We start from the raw sequence: 25,494 nt of genomic DNA on the forward strand, positions 1-25,494 counted from the left end.
ACAAAAAGTTTGTTAGTAAATAACAAACTTTTAGGGGTCATTTCACATGTGGCAAAATAGTGGGGTTATTTTTGTGGCAAGCACATGGATTTCTACAAGCTCAATTCAGATGAATGGGACAGTCACAGATATTTCTACACCAAATCTGCCGCATCTATACCCTTATAGTATTTGTACCTAGTCCCTCTCCTCACAACCTGTCAGAGAGGGAGATCAGTATGCATTGTCCCAACACAGTGCAAAACATTACACTTTCCCTTTCTTTCTTTTTCCAACAAATATATTATTCTATCTATCCAGAAAAATGCAGATTTTTTGTGTGCTATATAATGATTATTTCATGGACTGTCTATCTACCTATCGATCTATGAATCTATCAATACATTACACAGTTATAGGTTAAGGTCACATGTAGCTGCTAAAGTGCTGCAGGGATGTGGGTGGAAAATTACGTTTTTACTGCAAATCCCAGTAGTTTTGGAATGTTTGATTATGGGTAAAACAGTAGATTTACCTGCAAAAGCCACGCAATCATAAACAAATATTGCAACATTGTGCGAATTTGTGGTAAAACCACTTGCCGGATCAGTTTATCCTGCATCGTGGAAGGTATCTAAAGTAAAAAAGTTTTTTTTTTTCCCTTTTTCTTCTATATTATAAAAAAAAAGTACGATATATTGCTTATTTTATTGCATAATATTAAAGCCCTATATATAATATCAAAGCCAGGCAGTGTCAGGTCTTTGTGTGCTCCATCGCATATAATGTTCTGGCAGTGTCAGAACCTTGTATGCGGTGTGGCCATATGTAAGAGACTGAGGGGATCCTGCGCTATTGACTTCAGGAATCCCTGCAGGATCTGCGACAGAGGCCCCTGACAGAGCCTCCAACGCAGATGTGAACGAAGCCTTACACTGATACTTTGCAACACACTATCTGATCTCTTTAGATCACAGAGGATTGCTTGATACAATTGTAGCAAATTCAGTTCTGCACAGATTGTTATCCCCTGGGTGTGAACATGAATGATCCCATTCACTCACAGTCAAAGAGATGTTGAAAATAGTTTTTGAAGGCTAAAATATATCAGAAAGTTGGAGAACTTTTCATTATACAATGATAAAACTTTATTCACGTAAAACTTCTTTAACCACTTTCACGGGTACATTACCATGCAGTAGAGTAAACGGCTTCATCCTAGCAAAAAGATGACTTTTCCGCCCCTTTCTCAAACATCTCTGCCTCCTGATGGAAGCAGCCCCATATAAGCAGACGCAAGCTTCTTAATCCCTCCGCCCATCGGTTGTCATAACAACGTCCGAGACAAGCAGGTGATCCATTGACAGGGAGCAGATGGTCTCCTGCAGAGGTAAGCAAGGCCAAACAATGAAACCATATTGATCATATTGCTCCTTCCACCCCCACCCCCCTCGTACTTCAGTCTTGAGTTTTTTCACTAGTTGAATCCTCCCCTAACTCTTTCCCTGTGTCTCTATACAATGTATCTTGACATGCTCCTGTCTTCTCCTCCTACATTGTCCCCGCTGCTCAATTATTCATGGATGAAGCTGGTGAGTTGCAAAAGACCTCCCTCTCTTTTCTCATCACACACAGGAACGAAAGGGCCGAAAACCCAAAGGCCTGAACAAAATAGTAAGTAGAGAGGTCGTATTAGTCTGCTCGCTATTCATTACGGTGTGGCAAATTGAGTATTGCAAAGCAGTCCCAAACCTCGAAATTGCAGGAGTCTATTCAATGCAGTTAGAGTAACTTCATAGCTGTCGCATAAATTCATGGAGAAATTTAGTGCTAGAAGGGCCATAGAATAAGATATGTATAAATCTTTGTGACACATAACTGGGGCTCTTTCCTGCAGGTGTCTTCTGTACAGTATCTACATACACATTTCTCTTTCTAATGAGTCTCCAAATGATTTACTCTTTCAATTCTTCTACAGCCCGGCCTGATCAAATGCCAATAAAGTTTGGCATTTACAATTATTCCATCACTGGATGAAAGCAAAGCCCATGAAAGACCCAAATAGCATGGGGGCACTCAGCTGTTTCCAAAATTGCCGCAACAGACGTCATAATGGATCTTCCCTAGAGGCCTACAGACACCATCTTGATTCCTAATTTTTATGGAGATGACCCTAAAGCAAGCAGTTTAAGATCATGTGTACAAATGACAAAGAGAGAATTATTTTCAGATCAATCCTTTCTTATTCAAAAACTTACCAAACACCTTGGATTCCCAAGAAAACATTGCCTGTGCCCAAGTTCAGAATTTTTTTTAGAAGTTACAGTGCATGATTTTAATAGATACAATAGTTGTTTTTCATGAGGCTCAAGTAGGCTAAGAAGTTCATGGAGAAAAGTGAGGACAAGAGAAATCCAAAGTGCTCAGGAAAAGTGGTCTGTTTGTGCCAGCCTGACAGTCTGCGGGCACTGTATATATAGTCATACAATTGTAGAACGTAGGGAGTCAAGGAAACAATAATGTAATTGTAAAACCATGCAAACTGCCACAAAATAGTTAATAACCTGCTACAGTTTTTTTTTTAATTGTATTTAGATTTGGCCTCTTGTTGCTTATAGAGGGCAGGCATGTAATACTCTGTGCAAACCAAGTTTTTGCACTACGTTAAGCGTGTACGTCAGGAATGCGCCCAACATACACGCTAAACGTGTCCACCCCTCATCCAAAGCCTGACGACATGACAGACAGCACCTCCATATATGATATATAATAGATGGGGGAACAAGGAGGAGTAGGGAAGAGGAGGAGGGGTAATCACTCGGCACCTCTGTAACACTGACTACTTCTTCCTGGGGATGCTCCGGTGATAACTGTCAATATAAGGACAGTGACGTCACTGGAGTGTGCCCAGGCGGATGTGTCTGTGCCTTCTCCTCACTCCTAGCAGTCCATTGTACAGGAGACCGATTCACAGAGCATGGTGCCTTTTACTACTCCCTTCCTTGTTCCCTTATACTTAGTATTGCTCAGAGAAGCGCTGCCTTCGAGATGGAAGGGGCTGTATAGGCGACGTATCCCAGTGTATGTCTATGCAGTGGGATACGTTGCAGCCTTCCATCGAAGCTATATGTCTGGAGTCCTACCGACGTATACCTACAATGGAAGGCTCAAAATGTGGTGTGCACAGTGCCATACCGAGCTTTTTAAAAATTTGAAAGCCTCACTTCGACAAAATATTGACACAAAAATATGGCATTTAAAATTTGTGATACTGTTCGACCCCCAGTTTGCACATTTAAACTTTTGCAATACTGTGCATATGCACAGTGCCTTGAAAAAATATTCACGCCCTTGGTGTTTTTCTTGTTTTGTATATTCTGTTGCATGAGGTCAGTATAAATACACCTGTTCTGAAAGGCCCCTGAGTCTGTAACATCACCAAACAAGCAACATGAAGACCAAGGAGCTCTCCTAACAGGTCAGAGACAAAGTTGTGGAGAAATATAGATCAGGGTAGGTTTATACAAGGTATATCCAAAACTTTGAACATTCCACGGCGCACCATTAAATTCATTATAACAAAATGGAAAGAATATGGCACAACTACAAACCTGACAAGAGACGGCCGCCCACCAAAACTCACAGACCAGGCAAGGAGGGCATTAACCCCTTAGAACTGCAGCCATTTTTCAGATTTTCATTTTAGTTTTTCCTCCCCGCCTTCCAAAAGCCATAACCTTTTTATTTTTTCATTGACATAGCCATATGTGGGCTTGTTTTTTTGCGGGGTGAGTTGTAGTTTTTACTGCATTATTTAATGAGCCATATAATGTACTGGGAAACTGAAAACATAATATTTGCGGGGTGAAATGGGTAAAAAACAGCAATTGAACCTTTGTTTTTTGGGTTTTGTATTTACATCGTGTGGTACCGACATGTTAACGGGTCAATGCGGTTACGGAGATACCAAATTTATATCGTTTTTTTTCATGTTTTACCACTTTACATAGAGTAATTTGGCACTTTTTTGACGTGGAAACCCCATGGGAAACAGTGCCAAAACATGCCCGAAATCACCTCCCATTGATTTCAATGGGAGGCGGAGGCGTTTTTTCCCGCGAGTTGTAAAAAATGCTTGTAGGGCTTTTTTGACTCTGACCTACAATTGACATCAATGGGAGAAAGAGAAAGCGTTTTTCACTGAGTTTTTTGCCCTTGAGGAAACAAGGCCTTCTAAAGAAAAATCTGTTAAAAAAAATTGTTTTGTGTCGCTACATTCTGAGAGCCATAACGTTATAGGCCAGAAGCCTATAGTATTCATTTGTATCTGCGTCCTGAGGATGCAGATACAATTGAACGTGGCAGCGATGGCACTGGGCTAGCGACGCCACCGGGCATGAGGGGGCCAGTGCCGCCCGGCCCATAAATGTTATGGGTCGGACGGCGTGAGCCCCCTCATGCCACGGAGCAGCTGCTATGGCTATTACAGAGAAGGAAATAAGTATTTGATCCCTTGCTGATTTTGTAAGTTTGCCCACTGTCAAAGACATGAACAGTCTAGAATTTTTAGGCTAGGTTAATTTTACCAGTGAGAGATAGATTATATAAAAAAAAAAAAAACAGAAAATCACATTGTCAAAATTATATATATTTATTTGCATTGTGCACAGAGAAATAAGTATTTGATCCCTTTGGCAAACAAGACTTAATACTTGGTGGCAAAACCCTTGTTGGCAAGCACATCAGTCAGACGTTTTTTGTAGTTGATGATGAGGTTTGCACACGTTAGATGGAATTTTGGCCCACTCTTCTTTGCAGATCATCTGTAAATCATTAAGATTTCGAGGCTGTCGTTTGGCAACTCGGATCTTCAGCTCCCTCCATAAGTTTTCGATGGGATTAAGGTCTGGAGGCTGGCTAGGCCACTCCATAACCTTAATGTGTTTCTTTTTGAGCCACTCCTTTGTTGCCTTGGCTGTATGTTTCGGGTCATTGTCGTGCTGGAAGACCCAGCCACGAGCCATTTTTAATGTCCTGGTGGAGGGAAGGAGGTTGTCACTCAGGATTTGGTGGTATATGGCTCCATCCATTCTCCCATTGATGCGGTGAAGTAGTCCTGTGCCCTTAGCAGAGAAACACCCCCAAAACATAATGTTTCCACCTCCATGCTTGACAGTGGGGACGGTGTTCTTTGGATCATAGGCAGCATTTCTCTTCCTCCAAACACGGCGAGTTGAGTTAATGCCAAAGAGCTCAATTTTAGTCTCATCTGACCACAGCACCTTCTCCCAATCACTCTCAGAATCATCCAGATATTCATTTGCAAACTTCAGACGGGCCTGTACATGTGCCTTCTTGAGCAGGGGGACCTTGCGGGCACTGCAGGATTTTAATCCATTACGGCGTAATGTGTTACCAATGGTTTTCTTGGTGACTGTGGTCCCAGCTGCCTTGAGATCATTAACAAGTTCCCCCCGTGTAGTTTTCGGCTGAGCTCTCACCTTCCTCAGGATCAAGGATACCCCACGAGGTGAGATTTTGCATGGAGCCCCAGATCGATTAACCTAGCCTCAAAATTCTAGACTGTTCTTGTCTTTGACAGTGGGCAAACTTACAAAATCAGCAAGGGATCAAATACTTATTTCCTTCACTATATAGTGGACAGGGGGCTCTAAAAGAATGGGGTCCCTGGGCAATTGCCAAGTTTGCCCCCCCTAATTCCAACCCTGATGCAAATTACTGGTAAAGAGGATTATTGGTCATGGAGGTGGTCATGCTCTCCTGAAGAGTCACGCTGGCTGGTCCCTGAACACGCCCTTTCTGGCTTGCTTGATGTCCGACAGTCCAGCATATGTCATTACAAGCAAGCCCTGTCGACATGTGCAGTGAGGTGTACTGGCCTCGGGCGATGCAAATTAACTTTCGCCGTATGCCAGACATTGGGTGAAACGAGGATTGGATTTAAAAATGTCAGAATAATTGCTCTTCCTTATTAAAGGTGTTCTCCAGGGACATTTTTTTTCTCAGGCCGTGCAGCGCACAAGCACTGAGGAGTTTTACTAATAAGAGGAAAATGGGGTGGGCATTGAGGCGTAATCAAAGAGGTGGGTATTGAGGAGACTGTGGACCAATAGGATGACTCAAACCCGGGTATACGTCAGAAGTCCTGGGTTTTGAGGCATTCTATTGGTCCACAGCCTCCTCAAAGTCTGTTCCGTTCATTCTTTGCTTGTACTTGAATAGCAGAACGATTTCCTTTGTGGGCATGCTATTCCTCAGTGAAAATTGGGGAATATCATGCACGCAAAGAAAATGGTGCTGCTATTCAAGTACAAGCAAAGAATGAATGGAGCGGACATTGAGGAGGCCGTGGACCAATAGGATTTCTCAAACCCGGATGTACATCAGAAGTCCCAGGTTTTGAGGCATCCTATTGGTCCACGGCCTCCTCCATATCCGCTCCGTTCATTCTTTGCTTATTCTTCAATATATATATATATATATATACTACCATTCAAAAGTTTGGGGTCACCCAAACAATTTTGTGTTTTCCATGAAAACTCACACTTATATTTATCAAATGAGTTGCAAAATGACTAGAAAACATAGTCAAGACATTGACAAGGTTAGAAATAATTATTTTTATTTGAAATAATTATCTTGTCCTTCAAACTTTGCTTTTGTCAAAGAATGCTCCATTTGCAGCAATTACAGCATTGCAGACCTTTGGCATTCTAGCTGTTAATTTGCTGAGGTAATCGGGAGAAATTTCACCCCATGCTTCCAGAAGGCCCTCCCACAAGTTGGATTGGCTTTATGGGCACTTCTTGCGTACCATACGGTCAAGCTGCTCCCACAACAGCTCTATGGGGTTGAGATCTGGTGACTGCGCTGGCCACTCCATTACAGATAGAATACCAGCTGCCTGCTTCTTCCCTAAATAGTTCTTGCATAATTTGAAGGTGTGCTTTGGGTCATTGTCCTGTTGTAGGATGAAATTGGCTCCAATCAAGCACTGTCCACAGGGTATGGCATGGCGTTGCAAAATGGAGTGATAGCCTTCCTTATTCAAAATCCCTTTTACCTTGTACAAATCTCCCACTTTACCAGCACCAAAGCAACCCCAGACCATCACATTACCTCCACCATGCTTGACAGATGGCGTCAGGCACTCTTCCAGCATCTTTTCAGTTGTTCTGCGTCTCACAAATGTTCTTCTGTGTGATCCAAACACATCAAACTTCGATTCGTCTGTCCATAACACTTTTTTCCTATCTTCCTCTGTCCAATGTCTGTGTGCTTTTGCCCATATTAATCTTTTTATTAGCCAGTCTCAGATATGGCTTTTTCTTTGCCACTCTGCCCTGAAGGCCAGCATCCCAGAGTCGCCTCTTCACTGTAGACGTTGACACTGGCGTTTTGCGGGTACTATTTAATTAAGCTGCCAGTTGAGGACCTGTGAGGCGTCTATTTCTCAAACTAGAGACTCTAATGTACTTGTCTTGTTGCTCAGTTGTGCAGCGGGGCCTCCCACTTCTCTTTCTACTCTGGTTAGAGCCTGTTTGTGCTGTCCTATGAAGGGAGTAGTACACACCGTTGTAGGTAATCTTCAGTTTCTTGGCAATTTCTCACATGGAATAGACTTAATTTCTAAGAACAAGAATAGACTGTCGAGTTTCACATGAAAGCTCTCTTTTTCTAGCCATTTTGAGAGTTTAATCGAACCCACAAATATAATGCTCCAAATTCTTAACTAGCTCAAAGGAAGGTCAGTTTTATAGCTCCTCTAAACAGCAAAACTGTTTACAGCGGTCCTAACATAATTGCACAAGGGTTTTCAAGTGTTTTCCAATCATCCATTAGCCTTCTAACACAGTTAGCAAACACAATGTACCATTAGAACACTGAAGTGATGGTTGCTGGAAATGGGCCTCTATACACCTATGTAGATATTGCATTAACAACCAGACGTTTGCAGCTAGAATAGTCATTTAGCACATTAACAATGTATAGAGTGTATTTCTGATTCATTTAATGTTATCTTCATTGAAAAAAACTGTGCTTTTCTTTCAAAAATAAGGAAATTTCTAAGTGACCCTAAACTTTTGAACGGTAGTGTATATATATATATATATATATATATATATATATATATATATATATATATATATATGGGGTATATGTATATAGGGTACATATATTTAGGGATGATGGGGATCACATTGGATATCTGAGGTGCGGTCACAGGACTCTGTGACTGCACCTCAGATAAAGCAGGTGGCTGCAAAAGCTAAAGGGGAAGGGAGAATTAGTGGGGGCCAATAGACACAGAGGGGGCGGAATAATTAGCAATGAACAGCCCTGTGCCGTTACGTAGGTCAGTGAGGTATCGACACAGGGCTGTGTGTATTCTGACTCTCGTGCACGAGCCTGTGTCGAGAGAAAAAAAAAAAGAGACAGACGAAAATCAGAAAGTCCCACAGATTTAATACAGACTATATATTTGCAACTTTATTAAATAGTTACACAGAATATTAGGTCAAAATTGTTGTGTCCCTGGAAAATCCCTTTAAATAACCATCATACTCAAATGAAATTAATGTGCATCTTCATGGGGATGAGGGAGAGTGCCCTATTTGTGTCTGTGAAAAATGAATGACTTCCTAAACTGCTTCTTTAACCTCTTCATGCTGAAATGAAAAAAAAACAAGAGCTCACACAGCAACATCAGCGACAAAATAAAAAATTTGTGCTCTACAAAAGCAAAATGGAAAAATATGCTGCGTCCTTAAAGAGGCTCTGTCACCACATTATAAGTGCCCTATCTCCTACATAATGTGATCGGCGCTATAATGTAGATGACAGCAGAGCTTTTTATTTAGAAAAACGATCTGTTTTTAGCGATTTTAGCTTTATGCTAATTCGTTTCTTAATGCCCAACTGGGCGTGTTTTTACTTTAGACCAAGTGGGCGTTGTACAGGAGTGTATGACGCTGACCAATCAGTGACCAATCAGCGTCATACACTTCTCTCCATTCATTTACTCCGCGCATAGTGACACTTCGTTATTCACTATGTGCTGTCTTATACTGACATATTAACGTTACTGAAGTTTTTAGACAGTGAGTAGACATTCCTTCCAGCCAGGACAGGATGTCTATTCACAATCCCTGCACTTCGTTAACGTTTGTTTGGTACTTACAGCAGAGCAAAACGTAATCTCGCTGTAACCTGTCATTTACAGCGAGATCTCGCGAGATTACGCTTTGCTCTGCTGTAAGTGCCACAGAAACGTTATCGAAGTGCATTGATTGTGAATAGACATCCCGTCCTGACTGGAAGGAATGTCTACACACTGTCTAAACACTTCAGTAACGTTAATATGTCAGTATAAGACAGCACATAGTGAATAACGCAGTGTCACTATGCGCTGACTAAATGAATGGGGAGAAGTGCACGATGCTGATTGGTCAGCATCATACACTTCTTGGTACAACGCCCACTTGGTCTAAAGTAAAAACACGCCCAGTTGGGCAATAAGAAACGAATTAGCATAAAGCTAAAATCGCTCTTAATGTGGTAAAAACAGATAGTTTTTCTAAATAAAAAGCAATGCTGTCTCCTACATTACAGCGCCAATCCCCTTATGTAGGAGATAGTGCACTTATAATGTGGTGACAGAGCCTCTTTAAGGCCAAAATAAGCCACGTCTTTAAAGTAGCTATCTCATGACATTCCCTGTCCATACAAATGTAGCCATCTTTAACTTGACTCTGATAACTTGCTGCACACAACAAAAGCCATTGAAAAGTCATTGAAAAAGTCAAAATAACAGATCTAGCCATTGTTTATTTAAAGAGGCTCTGTCACCAGATTCTCAAAATCCTATCTCCTATTGCATGTGATCGGCGCTGCAATGTAGATAACAGTAACGTTTTTAGTTTTTTTAAAAACGTTCATTTTTGGCCAAGTTATGAGCTATTTTATATATATATGCAAATGAGGTTTTAAATGGACAACTGGGTGTGTTTTTTTTTTCGTATGTCCAACTGGGCGTGTATTGTGTTTGTAACTGGGCGTGTTTACTTGTTTTACTAGCTGGGCGTTGTGAATAGAAGTGTATGATGCTGACGAATCAGTGACCAGTCAGCATCATGCACTCCTCTCTATTCATTTACACAGCACATAGTGTTCTTACTAGAACGATGTGCAGCCACATGCACAAGTGTCCTGATAATGAATACACATGACCTCAAGCCTGGACGTCATGTGTATTCAGAATCCTGACACTTCTGAATCTTTTCTGTGAGATTTCCAGCAAGGGAAACAAAATCTCGTTTACCTCGTAATCTCGCGAGATTCCGCGCGGCTTGCTGGAATCTCACAGAAAAGATTCAGAAGTGTCAGGATTCTGAATACACATGACGTCCAGGTTGGAGTAAATGCTGTGTAAATGAATGAAGAGGAGTGCATGATGCTGATTGGTCACTGATTCGTCAGCATCATACACTTCTATTCACAACGCCCAGTTAGTAAAACAAGTAAACACGCCCAGTTAAAAACACAATACACGCCCAGTTGGACACACGAAAAAAAAACACGCACAGTTGTCCATTTAAAACCTCATTTGCATATATATATATATATATATATATATAAAATAGCTCATAACTTGGCCAAAAATGAACGTTTTTAACAAAAACTTTACTGTTCTCTACATTGCAGCGCCGATCACATGCAATAGGAGATAGGGATTTGAGAATCTGGTGACAGAGCCTCTTTAACCCCTTAAGGACGCAGCCTATGTTTGGCCTTAAGGCTCAGAGGCCATTTTTCAAATCTGACATATTTCACTTTATGTGGTAATAACGTCGGGATGCTTAAACCTACCCAAGCGATTCTGAGATTGTTTTCTCGTGACACATTGGGCTTCATGTTCGTGGTAAAATTTGGTCGATATATTCAGTGTTTATTGGTGAAAAATTGCAAAATTTAGAGAAAATTTTGAAAGAATAGCATTTTTCAGAATTTAAATGCATCTGCTTGTAAAACAGACGGTTATACCACCCAAAATAGTTACTAGTTCACATTTCCCATAGGTCTACTTTGGATTGGCATCGTTTTTTGAACATTCTTTCATTTTTCTTGGACGTTACAAGGCTTAGAACATAAACAGCAATTTCTCATATTTTTAAGAAAATTTCAAAAGCCTTTTTTTTTAAGGTACCTCTTGAGTTCTGAAGTGGCTTTGAGGGGCCTATGTATTAGAAACCCTGATAAAACACCCCATTTTAAAAACTAGACCCCTCAAAGTATTCAAAACAGCATTTAGAAAGTTTTTTAACCCTTCAGGCATTTCACAGGAATGAAAGCAAAGTGGAGGTGAAATTTGCAAATTTCATTTTTCTTGCTGAATTTCAATTTTATTCATTTTTTTTTCTGTAACAAAGAAGGTTTTACCAGAGAAACACAACTAAATAGGTATTGTCCAGATTCTGCCGTTTTTAGAAATGTCCCACATGTGGCTCTACTGCGCTCGTGGAATAAAATACAAGCCCTAGAAGCAAAGAAGCACCTAGTGCATTTTGAGGCCTCTTTTTTATTAGAATATATTTTAGGCAGCATGCCAGGTTTGAAGAGGTGTTGAGGTGCCAAAACAGTAGGAATACCCCAATAGTGACCCCATTTTGGAAACTACACTCCTCAAGGAATTCATTTATTGTTGTTGTTACCATTTTGACCGCACAGTTTTTTCACAGCACGTATTTGAATTGGGCTGTGAAATGAAAAAAATTTAATTTTTTCCAAAAAAATGTCATTTGTGATAAATTTCTTATTTTCACAGGGAACAAAATACCCCATTTTGTTGCCCAATTTGTCCTTAGTGCGGCAATATCCCATTTGTGGTGATAAACTGCCGTTTAGGCTCATGGGAGGGCTCAGAAGGAAAGGAGCGCTATGTGTTTGTTGGAGTACAGATTTTGCTGGATTGGTTTTCGAGTGCCATGTCACATTTGCAGAGCCCCAGAGGTATCAAAGCAATGGAAACCCACCAGAAGTGACCCCATTTTGGAAACTACACCCCTCAAGGAATTCATTTATGGGTAATGTGACCATTTAGACCCCATAGTTTCTTCACAGAACTTATTTGAATTGGGCTGGGAATGAAAAAAAAATATATTTTTTCCAATAATATGTCATTTTAGCTCAAAAATTATTTTTTTCACAAGAAATAAAATACTCCATTTTGTTGCCCAATTTGTCCTGAGTGCGGCAATACCCCATTTGTGGTGATAAACTGCTGTTTGGGCCCATGTGAGGGCTCAGAAACAAAGGAGCGCTATTTGTTCTTTGGAGTCCAGATTTTGCTGGATTGGTTTTCGGGTGCCATGTCGCATTTGCAGAGCCCCAGAGGTATCAAAGCACTGGAAACCCACCAGAAGTGACCCCATTTTGGAAACAACACCCCTCAAGGAATTCATTTATGGGTGTTGTAACCATTTTGACCCCATAGTTTTTTCACAGAACTTATTTGAATTGGGCTGGGAATGAAAACAAAATTATTTTTTTCAAATAATATGTAGTTCTGGCTGAAAATTTCTTATTTTCACAAGAAACAAAATACCCCATTCTGTTGCGCAATTTGTCCTGAGTGCCGCAATACCCCATTTGTGGTGATAAACTGCCGTTTGGGCCCATGGGAGGGCTCAGAAGGAAAGGACCACCATTTGGCCTACTGGGGATTTTCTAGTGCGAAGTCATGTATGCAGAAGCCCCTGAGGTACCAGTACAGTTGAAACCCGCAAGAAGTGACCCCGTTTTAAAAACTACACCCTTAAGGCATTCATCTAGAGGTGTAGTGAGCATTTTGACCGGAGACCTACACCCCATAAACTGTAATGTGGGTTCTCCCGGGTATGGCAATACCCTACATGTGGCTGTTATCAGCTGCCTGGGCACACAGCAGGGCTCAGAGGGGAAAGACGAGGGGGGATAAGCTATGCGGAGTACATCAGGGTAAGTAAAATTGGTGTAAATTATAAACCAAGGGATGTATAATAAATTTTAAAACACTCTTTCATACAGAGCTCTGGTTATTCGGGACACGTGTCACATTGATATATTGTGTCATCCATTATCGCCCTCTTATAGCAGACTTTGCACCTCTTTTGACTTTTTCCCTTCTTGCCAGTTTGGGGAACTTCTCCTGGAAAGTGTTGCCGCCCTGGTACGATGCGTGTGGCCCCGCTTCCAGAAGTACTGGGTGCCCCCCCTTCTTGGTCCCTAAAGATTAGGTTCTTGATAATCACCTCTTGAAATTCCAGGAAAGTTCCCGTCTGGCCTGCACATCGACGTAGCACGTACGCATTGTACAATGCCATCTGTATGATGTGCCTGGCCAGCTTCTTATACCACACCGTATGGCGCTGTAGGGCTTTAGGACTTGATCTGACAAGTCCACTCCTCCCATGTACCTATTGTAGTCCAGGATGCAGTCTGGTTTTGGGGTGGCCTTTCCTTCATATAGCCTAAACCTGTAGGTATACCCTGATGCACTCTCACACACCTTATACATCTTCACGCCATACTTTGCCCTCTTACTCGGCAGGTACTCGCGGAATTGAACCCTCCCTTTAAAATGTACCAGGGACTCATCAATAGAAATACACTTCTTGGGGGTGAATGCTTGGGAAAACCGGGCACTGGAACGGTCTAATAGGGGTCTACATTTATACAAACGGTCAAAACTGGGGTCATCTCAGGGTGGGCACGGCTCATTATCAGTATAATGTAAGAAGCGAAGTATTGCCTCATTTATTTATTTTTTTAGGTTACAGTTCAGTTCTGAAGTTGCTTTGAGGGGCCCATATATTAGAAACCCCTATCAAATACCCCATTTTAGAAACTAGACCCCTCAAAGTATTCACAACAGCATGTAGAAAGTTTATGAACCCTTTAGGTGTTTCACAGAAATTTAGAGCAAAGTAGAGGTGAAGTTTACATTTTTTTTTTGTCAGAAAATCCTCTTTATACCATTTTTTTTACAACACAAAAGGTTTTACCAAAGAAACGCAACTTAGTACTTATTGCCCAGATTCTGCAGTTTAGAGAAATATCCCACATGTGGCCCTAGTGCGGTAATGGACTGAAGCACCGGCCTCCGAAGCAAAGGAGCACCTAGTGGATTTTGAAGCCTCTTTTTTATTAGGCACCATGTCCGGTTTGAAGAGGTCTTGTGGTGCCAAAACATTGGGAACCCCCCAAAAGTGACCCCAATTTGGAAACTAGACCCCTTGAGGAATCCATTGTAGTATTCTTGGGGTGCATGCGGCTTTTTGATCAGTTTTTATTCTATTTTTAGGTGGCGTGGTGACTAAAAAACAGCAATTATACTATTGTTTTTTTATTCTATTTTTTTTACTGCTTGCACCGTGCGCTATAAATGACATATTCACTTTATTCTGCGGGGCGATACGATTACGGCGATACCAGATGTTTATCGTTTTTTCTATGTCTTATGGCGTTTGCACAATAAAATACGTTTGGTAAAAAATCATTCACTTTTTATGTTGCCTTATTCTAAGAGCCATAACTTTTTTATTTTTCAATCAATAAAGGCGTGCGAGGACTTATTTTTTGCGTAACGAACTGTAGTTTCCATCAGTACCATTTTTAGGTACATGTGACTTTTTGATCTCTTTTTATTCCATTTTTTGGGAGGTGAAGTGACCAAACAATTGTGATTGTGGTACGGTTTATTATTATTTTCTTTTACGGCGTTCACCATGCGGGATAAATAACGAAATAATTTTGTAGTTCAGGCCGTTACGGACGCGGCGATACCAATTATGTATAGTTTATTTGTTTGTTTATATATTTTTATTAATAATAAAGGACTGATAAGGTAAAAAGGGGGATTTTTACTTTTAAAACTTGTATTTTCTTATTTTTACACATCTTTTTTTAACTTTTTTTTTTACTGTATTACTTTGTCCCACTAGGGGACTTGAGGGCAGGAGGCCCTGATCGCTATTCTAATACACTGCACTACATGCGTAGTGCAGTGTATTAGAACTGTCAGCTACTCACTGACAGCAAGCATAGTGGGTCCTGACGTTGTCAGGACCCACTAGGCTTCCGTCTATGGCATAGCCGGATGCCATTGTTTGGTGTCCGGTTGCCATAGTCACCATCACCGGCCGCTATCGTGTAGCAGGCCGGCGATGGCAGCTTAACCCCTAAAAAGCCGCGATCTCTATAGAACGCGGCTTTTAAGGGGTTAATCAGCGGGGACACAGCGATCGGTCCCCGCTGTAGGAGCTGAGACAGCTGCTTAACAAGACAGCAGCTGTCACAGGTCCTGTATGTGTCGGGAGGACGGACGAAATAGCCGTTACTCCCGAGACGTACTATTAGGTCATGGAGCGCGAACACTATAGTTACCATGACCTAATAGTACATCCAGGAGCGGGAAGGGGTTAATGCGTTAAAAGTCAAGATAAAGACGGCTACATCTGTATGCCCTACTAGAGAATATGGACGTTATAGAGGGGGGTCTCCCACTTGGGACCCCTCTATGAGCTAGAATAGAGCTCCTGCAAGGGAAATGCATGGCGGTAGCACTATTTGCTAAGAGACTCAGGATTCAGACACGTGGTGATCGGTGGCTTCAAACTGATAAAGACAACCGCTTTAAGGGGTTAAAAAAAACAAATATGTATGCAGCAACATAAGGGGGGTAGTTGTTAGGCTTTGTGTTGCGCTACTACCGCCACATATGAATACACTGCTATGTGTCAAGGACAGCTTCTTACCACCTAACATGTGCCTCAATAGTGAGATCCTCGGGAGGTGGGCTTGCTGAGTCCGCCATTCCCCTGCAGAAATGCTCCAAAAAAATTAAAGCAGTACATGCAGTTTATTGAAACCATTAGACCCATGAACAAGCCGGATGGACAGCTGCTCATTGGCCTCTCATTGATTTGCATCCACTATACACTGCCTCTTCCGTCCATCTACTGCACACTTAATTTCTATGAATCCCCTGACTTCTAAATATCACTTATCTCCCCTAACTACTCTAAGGGTACGAACAGACACAGCGTAAACACGGCAGATTTTCCGCAACGGATTAATTGCGGAAAATCTGCAGCGTTTTACAGTAGCAGCAGATCTCGTCCCCACAATATCGTCCCCACACTGCGGAAAAATGCAGCCGAAAACAATTCACATAAATTGACTTGCGGAGCGGTTTCTTCAACCGCAGCATGTCCATTAATGATGCGTATTTGCAGCTCTTCTGTTGCGGGTTTTCCCATTGAATTCAATGGGATGCTTAAACCTGCAACAAAGCAGTGTGTGTTGCGATATTTGCGACGGCATCACAGCGATTACGCCGCAAAAATCACACGTAAGAAGTTATACTTACCCAGAGTTCCCTGCTTCTCCAGTCCGGCCTCCCTGGATGACGTTGCAGGCCATGTGACCGCTGCAGCCAATCCCAGGAGGCCGGACTACGCACCGAGACTACGCGTTTAGACAGGGAGATGTGCTGCCGGCTTGCGACCGTTTTATTGGCCGTGTAAACAAGCAGATCAGTTGATGAATAAGCTCCTTCATCGGCTGATCGTTGCCCTGTTTACATAGGGCAATGATTGTGAATAAGCGTTCATATGAGCACTCATTTGCACTAGTTTTGTGTAAAAGGATCTAGATTTAAAAAAAAAATTGTTAAAAAATTGTAGTCCTAGCATTTAAATTGGGTAACACAGTTTACCGAAATTAGAAAAAAAATAATATGTTCAAGTATACCTCCACTTGTGATCTGACATAAGGCGTGGAAAGACACTACTGCAGTTGCTGTGGTAACCGTACGATGCCCGGAGACAGGTTCTATTAATTCGATTTGGACCTGAGCAAGATACTCTCCAGGTGTCGTACGGTTGCCACAGCAACTGTACCGCCCAGCGTGCAGGAACAAGTTTCCACGCTTGACATCAGGTTGGCGGGAGATCACAAGTAAAGGTACACTTTAAATATCTACAGACCTCGAATCACGAGCCCTCGCTGCTCATACTAGGGGAAATATATCAAAACTGGTGCGAAGTAAATGTGAAGTAGCTGCCCAAGACCAATCATGTTGCTGCTTTCATTTTCCAAAGGGCCTTTGAAATATGAGAAGTGGAATCTGATTGGTTGACATGGGCACGCACTCCACTTTTCCTTTGCATCAGTTTTGATATATTTGCTTCATTGAGATTGGGATTTTCCACATCAGAGGAATGGGGTTTACTGTCTTGTATAAAATTTTATATATTAACATCGCTCGCACATAGCCCTGCTATATATATAGTTCCACTTCATGAACATCACCAGGGGGAATAGTTATAGGGGGTGCTGAGGTAGTCGCACCTGGGCGCTGGGGGGCCCAAACACCCCTCTGCCCCATAAGATATCAGTATTGTTAACGGTGGGGGACCTATTATAGATTTTGCTTTGGGGCCCAGGAGCTTCAAGGCACACCTCTGAACATTACACACACTTCTCTATGCAAGTACAGACAAGGCTCTGCTGTATACATATTGTATACTCATCTGTTTCATGTAACAAACACACAACTCTGCCACATAAACAGTACACACACATAGCACTACAGGCAGCCTATTATGCAGCATCACTTCTCAGTCTAGTCCTAAACCTTTGCTTCCTAACTTTCAACTCACATACTGGATACTGAGACTGACTCCTCCCTCCCATCACGTGACTGATCACATGGCCATGACATCATCAAGGTCCTTTAGCTGACTAGTGAAAGGTAACAACATCCGGAGCTCAGACTTCTCCCGTCATTGCTCCGCTACACGGTGTTGTGCGGTCACATGACACGTTTCTATCCCATGCTGGACCATGTGACGTCACGGAGCGTGCATGTCGTGTAGGTCACAGGCGGGGACGAGGTCTCAGGGTGGTAGTATTGACATCTGTCTTATTCACGTGCGTTGCTGTAGTGGAAGGAGTGGCTGTATTTTTGTAGTTGCTGATGTGTATGTGACGTAGGCTTCCCCTGTAGTACACACGTTGTCACCAAATACAAATGACTGTCTTTTTTTCTTCTCAATATACTTGATTTGGGTCGTTCCTTCAGTACAGGACACTAATATCCGATTCTTAAAGGGAAGGTTCACGTTTAAACATCTTTTGATGTGCCACGAAGACCATGTTACGTCGTGTTTAATGTTTTACATTCAGCACATATACTTTGGGAAAACCTCCCAAGGCATGCACTGACCGTAAACTAAGGCCTAATTCAGACTAGCGTGTTTGGTCCGTGATATACGGTCCGTGTGTCAGCCGCATTTCCCAGACCAAATACACTGCGGGGAGCCGGGCTCCTAGCATCATAGTTATGTACGATGCTAGGAGTCCCTGCCTCTCTGCAGGACAACTGTCCCGTACTGTAATCATGTTTTCAGTACGGGACAGTAGTTCCACGGAGAGGCAGGGACTCCTAGCATCGTACATAACTATGATGCTAGGAGCCCGGCTCCCCGCAGTGTGTTTGGTCCGGGAAATGCGGCTGACACACGGACCGTATATCACGGACCAAACACGCTGGTCTGAATTAGGCCTAAATGTATGCAGCTGTATACCCCAGGTTGCCATTATACAAATGTCACAAAATCTTTAAACGCGACCCTTCTCTTTAACAAATCTTGGTGGTCCGCTTCCACCATTGAGGTCAAAATCAGTTTACACTTTTAAACCGCCTAATGCATAAAGACTAATGCAAACAACCAATTAAATTGCTTCTTTCCTTGTATAGTGGTCTGGAATATGAGAGATGGAATCCGATTGGACTCTATGGGCAACATTGTTTTTTTTTAAAGCTTGAGGTCTCCTTTGCTTCAGGTCATTGGGAGTCGTATACAGATTGGGTACCTGATACTCTTCAATCATAACGGGTCCAGGACAGAATACCTAAGTTTATTTGAAGTTCTTTTTTTAGTTTGCTGGCAGCATTATGAGGCTTTGAATCTCATAAAACCCCTTCAATTTAGAGCATCTGTAAGATGATGTCAGCGGGTACTAAATATAAATTCTGGGAGCCTCTTGGCCTGATTGGCTGTGGAACACCATGATGCTGCCGTGAATCTAAAGATCATGGAAGCTGTCAAATATGCTCAGTCCATGAACTCTGACCCGGTCCCCCGCTGCTTTTGATTAAAGAGCAATGATGTGATGTCATGTGACTGTGATGGCCAATCTTGGAAATTTTAAGAAGAAGAAAAATGTATTCTAATATCTAATAATTTAGAACTGTTTTTCCTCAACAGATGCTTTATCATAGAGCAAGAACACTTGTATATAACTCATGGAGAGCAAAGTTCAGACTCTGCCATACATCCGTTTGTAGAGAAGGAAGTGCGCAGATGGCTGGCATGTCGCAGAAGTCCTCGCAGTCACCGCACAAACCAGTATCTACAGACCGCACCACCAAGCCTGGGAAGACTGTCAAGAAGTTCTCTGTGGAAGGGAATATTGCAGCAGGCAAATCTACTTTGCTGAGACTGGTCTGCGCAGCACAGCCGGAATGGAGTTTGATGGCTGAGCCTCTCCAGAAGTGGCAGCATGTCCATTCTTCTTCTCATCAGGAAGTGGACAATCTGCTACAGCTCTTGTACGATGATCCTGCCCGTTGGTCCTACACATTCCAGACTCTGTCCTGTATGGGCCGTTTCAAAGCTCAGATTGAGACCCCTCCAGAGCATTTGCTAAAGCAGAGAGAACCTGTACAGATATTTGAGAGATCGGTGTACAGTGACAGGTTTGTATTTGCCAAGGCTCTATTTGAACTTAACCATTTAAATGAAATTGAGTGGAGTCTGTACCAGGAATGGCATTCATTTCTAATAGAGGAGTTTGGCAAGAGAGCTGCCTTGGATGGCATTATCTATCTGAGAGCAACGCCAGAAAAGTGCTTTGAAAGACTTCAGAAGAGGGCACGGAAGGAAGAAAAGACGGTCACTCAAGGCTACCTCCAGAAGTTACATGATCAGCATGAGTGTTGGCTAATCGAAAAGGCAACGGATGTCCATTTTCAGCACATTCGGGACATTCCAGTCCTCGTGTTAGACGCTGATGAGGAATTTGAAGACGATACTTCAGTTAGTGAGCGTTTAAATAAAAAAGTGAAGGAGTTTGTTGCCAGTTTATAATGATCCTTGTCTATAGAAGTTTCTTAAAATATAGTGCAAGATGTGACAAGTTTCTGAAGATATAGGCACTATATTCTATTTATATTTCTAGTGAGCCTGTTAGGCCACGTTCAGATGTGGAAAAATTTCCTGCCGATTTGCAGGCTCAGATTCCACACCGGAAATCTGCGGCAATGTACAGAACAATACATGTGGATGGGGTTTTGAAAACCCCATCCACACATAGTGGAAAAATTCAGCACAGCTTCCATGGGGCATGCGTGATTTTCACGCACCCATTGACCTCAATAAGTGCGTGATGCGCGAAAGTATAGAACATGTCGTGAGTTTTACGCAGCAGACTCACGCTGCGCAAAACTCACGGACTGTCTGCACTGCCCCATAGACTTGTATAGGTCCGTGCGACCCGCGTGAAAACCACGCAGGCTGCACGGACGAAAATCACGTTCGTGTGAATCCGCCCTTATTGTGTGAACATTGCTATAGAAGAATATCTAGTTGCAAACCTGTATATGTTTTAAACAGATGATGTTCAAGGATAACTAAACTTTTACAAAACTTTTGAAAATGTCATAGTGACACGTCAGAAGATTTGATCGGTGGGGGTCCGAGCACTGAGATACCCGCTAAATCACTAGAATAATTGGCTTTCCTCGGAGTGGTGCACGGGCTCAATAGAAAGTCTGAGTCTGTACACCGCTCGCTCCGCTTTGGAAAGCCAATCCGAAATGAAACCGCACAGCGATTGGTGGGATTCTCAGTGCTCGGACCCCCACCGATCAAAACGTCTGACATGTCACTATGACATTTTCAAAAGTTTTGTAAAAGTTTAGTTATCCTTTAAAAGTCTGACTAATAAGTGGACCACAAAATTAATATATTCACCTTCATCATTTTAAAATGCTGTTTCAAATATTCTTATATGTAATGGTTACTGAATAAAGGTTGTATATACACAGACAAATGATGTAAGAACTGATTTGTTATATGTTCATTTTGGATTGGATATTGCTGCAGAGTTTACTCTTTGCATTGCGATAGGTGAAATTCACGGCAGACCCAGCAAAAATCTGCAGCATTCCCTCAACTCCATGTTGATTTGTCCTCATCTGTGAATTGGATTTAAAAAAAAGTTATCTAACTAAAATCCCTATTAAAATAAATAAGGTTTTATGTGTTTCCTTAATAATAGGGTAGATAAAATATCCTGCTAGATCAGTTGTATTTACTGTTTGATCAGTCTGACAAGTTCATGTGAAATATAAATGGCTGGCTTCTGACATACTCCACCTTATTTACACATAGTAAAATCCTGCTGGGAGAGGTGACTTAGGTCATGGGCATTTGCTCTTCTTCATCTCAATACAAGACAATCCCCCTCGCGGTGGCTGGCTGTTTAGTGTTCAATTCTAAGAAAATATACATATAGATAATACAGCAAAGAATAGGGTGCCATGTTCAACCAGTATTAAGATGACTCCAGAGGGTAGAGAAATAGCTGTACACTTTTTAGGGTATGTTCACACGGCCTATTTACGGACGTAATTCGGGCGTTTTTGCCCCGAATTACGTCTGAAAATAGCGCCTCAATAGCGCTGACAAACATCTGCCCATTGAAAGCAATGGGCAGACGTTTGTCTGTTCACACGAGGCGTATATTTACGCGCCGCTGTCAAATGACGGCGCGTAAATTGACGCCCGCGTAGAAGAAGTGACCTGTCACTTCTTTGGCCGTAATTGGAGCCGCTATTCATTGACTCCAATGAATAGCAGCGCTAATTACGGCCGTAATTGACGCGGCGTTCAAGCGCCTGCACATGCCGTTACGGCTGAAATTACGGGGATGTTTTCAGGCTGAAACATCCCCGTAATTTCAGCCGTTACGGACCCCCGCCGTGTGAACATACCCTTACATATAAGCCAAAATACTTCATATATAATATTATAGCGAATTAATTTAAAATAACATGAGAAAGAAGGTAATGAGGCGAACACGCAGGTCCCCGATGTGTGACGCGTCTTGATCTTATCCGTGTAGCGACCTCTGGCCTGAAACTGACCTTGTTGTCTGATACTAATTACTGGACCTGATGCTGCCCACCTGTTACCGATCTGGATCTGTTTGACCAAAAAGTGGTTCACAACTGCAAATTGTCTATTGGGGACTATCCTAGGGACCAGGACCTGGGAATATTACTGGCAAAGTCTATACCTTTTTGAGAAGCTAATGGGGGATAAGTGAGTGATTTCTTACACTCTGCATTCCAGGTTAGCCTGTGCCAACTCAATACCGGACTCAGTCATTCATTGTCCCTGCCTGCTGCCAAACCTCTGCGTTGCCTCCTGTACTTGCTGCGCTATACTATGAGTCACTGTCCCTGAGACATCACCCAAGTTCTGAATACGTTAGCTGGGGACCAGTATCCAGGTACGCTCTTGGGCTTATAGTCTATTACCGAGTGTTACAAAATGGCTAAAATCGCTTAATCACAATGAGATTTACCAAACCGTTTTTTCATAAATCTCCATATACTATGCTGAGGGCTATAAAGTGTAACTCCGATTACATGATGAAAATAACATTTATACACAGTTGAATAGACCTTTTTAAAACAACAAAAACTATGCAAAGATTATGACCTACCCCTGTCAGGAGTTTTACCCCACGTTCCCCTTGCATACGTAAATGTTCAATCTACTCTGTCTGCTTATTCATATTGGCGGGCACTTCGGGTTTCTGACGTGAACTAATTAAGCTGTGCCTACTGCAGAATACATCCGTGTGACGGCCATTAAAACAACGGCCGTCACATGGACGCATGTATTTCAACGGACCGTGTGAAGGGTCCTTTGAAAAATAGAACATGTCCTATTTTGTTCCGTTTTCACAGATCCCTCCATAGACTCAAGTCTATGGGGATCCGTAAAAACGGAACCCGCACGGGGGCACCTCGGACGTGAAAAACGGCACGTTTTCCACGTCTGTGTTTCCCCACGTTCCTGTGAATTTGGCCTTCGTTTCATTTGCGGCCGAGTGTTTTTGTGTACGCGCTCAGCAGCTGAGCCAATCGGCTTAGAGAAGCCCTGGCTCGTCTTCCAAGACGCAACTTTTCTACTTAGAATCCATAGCCAGTGTCTGTAAGCACCTGCGAGCGCACAAGTGCACAGCAAATACACAAGGAGATACGGAAAGAACCAGAGAATAAAGCATGTAAACAATGTGATTAAGGTAATAAAGATATATTGTGAACAAACGATGTCTAGAAAGTTTTCTAACTTTACAGGTACGCTTTCAGTTTTAAGGCCCCCTGCTAGCTTGCCATACTAAGTAACAAAATATTCTTTAACTGATGGTCAGTTAAACTCAACACTGTTTAATCAATATTACAGCGGTTTTCCAGGACTTAAATATTGATGGTAGTCCTTAGGATAGTCGATTTAGTATTTAATCAGAGGGGGCCTGACCCTTGGACCCCCACAGATCACCTACTTGAAGGGGCCACGGCGCTTGAGTTTGGCTCTGCCTAGTACTGCAGCTGAGTCCTATTCTCTTGAGGCTGTCTTCACACTCCGCTATCCTGTACATATATTTTTTTCATAAAAATTGGAAACCGATCCTAGGGAAACCACTGTCAGGAAGCAAAGATCTAAAAATAGTGAGGAAAGAACTTTTCAACAATGGTTACAGTAGTTGTGTGGTTGAGAAAAGCCATTGTCAAATACCCTGTTAGGACACGCTGCATTAACAGCGCGGAATCTAAGATCTAGGACCTCTCTCAATACGCCGAAGCGGATAGTGGTCAGAAGGAATGTGTCTCTCTCAAGAGAACCCGACACTATGCAATGCTTTATTTAGGCCTCATTCACACGACAGGCTTTCCCGGCCTGGTGCCGGCCGTTCATAAATCGGCCGGCACCCGGCTGCATTAGGAGTAATAGAACCCTAATGGGGCTATTCACACGACCGATTTTTTTGACGGCCGAGAAAACCGGCCGTCAAAATATAAGACATGCTCTATTTTCGGCCGGGTACCCGGCCGCCCGGCTCCCATAGAAGTCTATGGGGCCAGGTAATACACGGCCATCACCGGAATGCGTCCCAAGTGATGGCCGGGTTTTCCGTGTCTTGCGCTCTATCTCCTCCTCACAGCGCAGAGTGCATGTGAGGAGGAGTTGATGCCATTCGGACGAATGGCTGTACGCTACACTGTGTGGCAGGGCCGGGGTGTACAGCAGGTGGAAGGGAGCACTGCGCTGGCTCCCTTTCCCTGCTTGTTTTAAAAGCGCCCTGGCCCGGCGACACCTTCCATGGCGCCGCCAGCAGCTGCTGCTGCGGCTGCTACTACTGTAGCGACGCCATTATAGCAGAGCAGGGAGGTATCTCCCCGCTCTGCTATGTGCTAGCTCCATTTTAGCTCCCTGAAGGAGCGGAGTCCCCGTGTGTTCGGGGATTCCGCTCCTGGACAGAGCGCTTGATGTCTCTGTCTATATCTGGGCAGTGACATCAGGGGAAACTCCTGAAGTGGAAACCCCGAACACATGTGGATTCCCCTTCAGGAGTTGCCGCTGATGTCACTGTCCAGATCTGCCCGGCCCGGAACGGATGCAAAAATAATGCAAACCGGCCGGGCAAAATGGCCGATTTTACCGGCCGACACTCGGGCTCGGGCGGGACCCGGTCGTGTGAATCCCGCCTTAACCTGTAGTGGTGCTGCAGGGGATTTTAAGGCGGAATTCACACGACCGGGTCCCGCCCGAGCCCGAGTATCGGCCGGTAAAATCGGCCATTTTGTCCGGCCGGTTTGCATAAAGTTTTGCATCCGGGCCGGGCAGATCTGGACAATGACATCAGCGGCAAATCCTGAAGGGGAATCCGCTTCAGGAGTTTCCCCTGATGTCACTGCCCAGATATGGACAGAGACATCAAGCGCTCTGTCCAGGAGCGGAATCCCCTGCTCTGCTATAGTGGCGTCGCTACAGTAGTAGCAGCAGCTGCTAGCGGCGCCATGGAAGGTGTCGCCGGGCCAGGGCGCTTTTAAAACAAGCAGGGGAAGGGAGCCAGCGCAGTGCTCCCTCCACCTGTTGTACACCCCGGCCCTGCCACACAGTGTACAGCGTAACCATTCGTCCGAATGGCATCAACTCCTCCTCACATGCACTCTGCGCTGTGAGGAGGAGGAGATAGAGCGCAAGCCACGGAAAACCCGGCCATCACTCGGGACACACTCCGGTGATGGCCGTGTATTACCCGGTCCCATAGACTTCTATGGGAGCCGGGCGGCCGGATACCCGGCCGAAA

The 25,494-nt window shown here is 43.2% G+C and overlaps 1 protein-coding gene and 1 long non-coding RNA gene across 6 annotated transcripts in view; one reads left to right on the forward strand and one right to left on the reverse strand.

Moving 5' to 3' along the window:
- LOC142749093 (uncharacterized) overlaps positions 1 to 17,875 on the reverse strand; it is a 115,288-nt gene extending 97,413 nt beyond the window's left edge. The window contains exons 1-2 of the long non-coding RNA XR_012882371.1: positions 17,703 to 17,875; positions 1,172 to 1,361 (exon numbers count right to left, since the gene is read on the reverse strand). This is a non-coding gene — a long non-coding RNA (uncharacterized LOC142749093). The remainder of the gene's footprint in view (positions 1 to 1,171; positions 1,362 to 17,702) is intronic.
- Positions 1,338 to 21,159, forward strand: LOC142749092 (deoxyguanosine kinase, mitochondrial-like). 5 transcript variants are annotated; one of them, XM_075856674.1, is made up of 3 exons: positions 1,338 to 1,369; positions 1,569 to 1,653; positions 19,314 to 21,159. In XM_075856674.1, exon 3 carries the CDS (start codon positions 19,314 to 19,316, stop codon positions 20,193 to 20,195), a length of 882 nt encoding a protein of 293 aa, XP_075712789.1. In that variant the 5' UTR covers positions 1,338 to 1,369; positions 1,569 to 1,653; the 3' UTR covers positions 20,196 to 21,159. The 5 variants fall into 5 exon arrangements, with proteins under 5 accessions (XP_075712789.1, XP_075712791.1, XP_075712787.1 ...); XM_075856676.1 differs by lacking the exons at positions 1,338 to 1,369; positions 1,569 to 1,653 and adding an exon at positions 17,738 to 17,794; XM_075856672.1 differs by lacking the exons at positions 1,338 to 1,369; positions 1,569 to 1,653 and adding an exon at positions 17,765 to 17,973.
- The last annotated feature ends 4,335 nt before the right edge of the window (positions 21,160 to 25,494 follow it).

This window comes from Rhinoderma darwinii, chromosome 3 (assembly GCF_050947455.1).
Source record: "Rhinoderma darwinii isolate aRhiDar2 chromosome 3, aRhiDar2.hap1, whole genome shotgun sequence".
In the NCBI taxonomy this organism is placed as follows: domain Eukaryota; kingdom Metazoa; phylum Chordata; class Amphibia; order Anura; family Rhinodermatidae; genus Rhinoderma; species Rhinoderma darwinii.

What these genes read in the sequence shown, in the direction of transcription:
- LOC142749092 (XM_075856672.1), top strand. Translation starts at nt 17,908, where the DNA reads ATGTCGTGTAGGTCACAGGCGGGGACGAGGTCTCAGGGTGGTAGTATT. An exon ending in TTGACATCTGTCTTATTCAC is followed by an intron (nt 17,974 to 19,313) that starts GTGCGTTGCTGT and finishes TTTCCTCAACAG; the next exon opens with ATGCTTTATCATAGAGCAAG.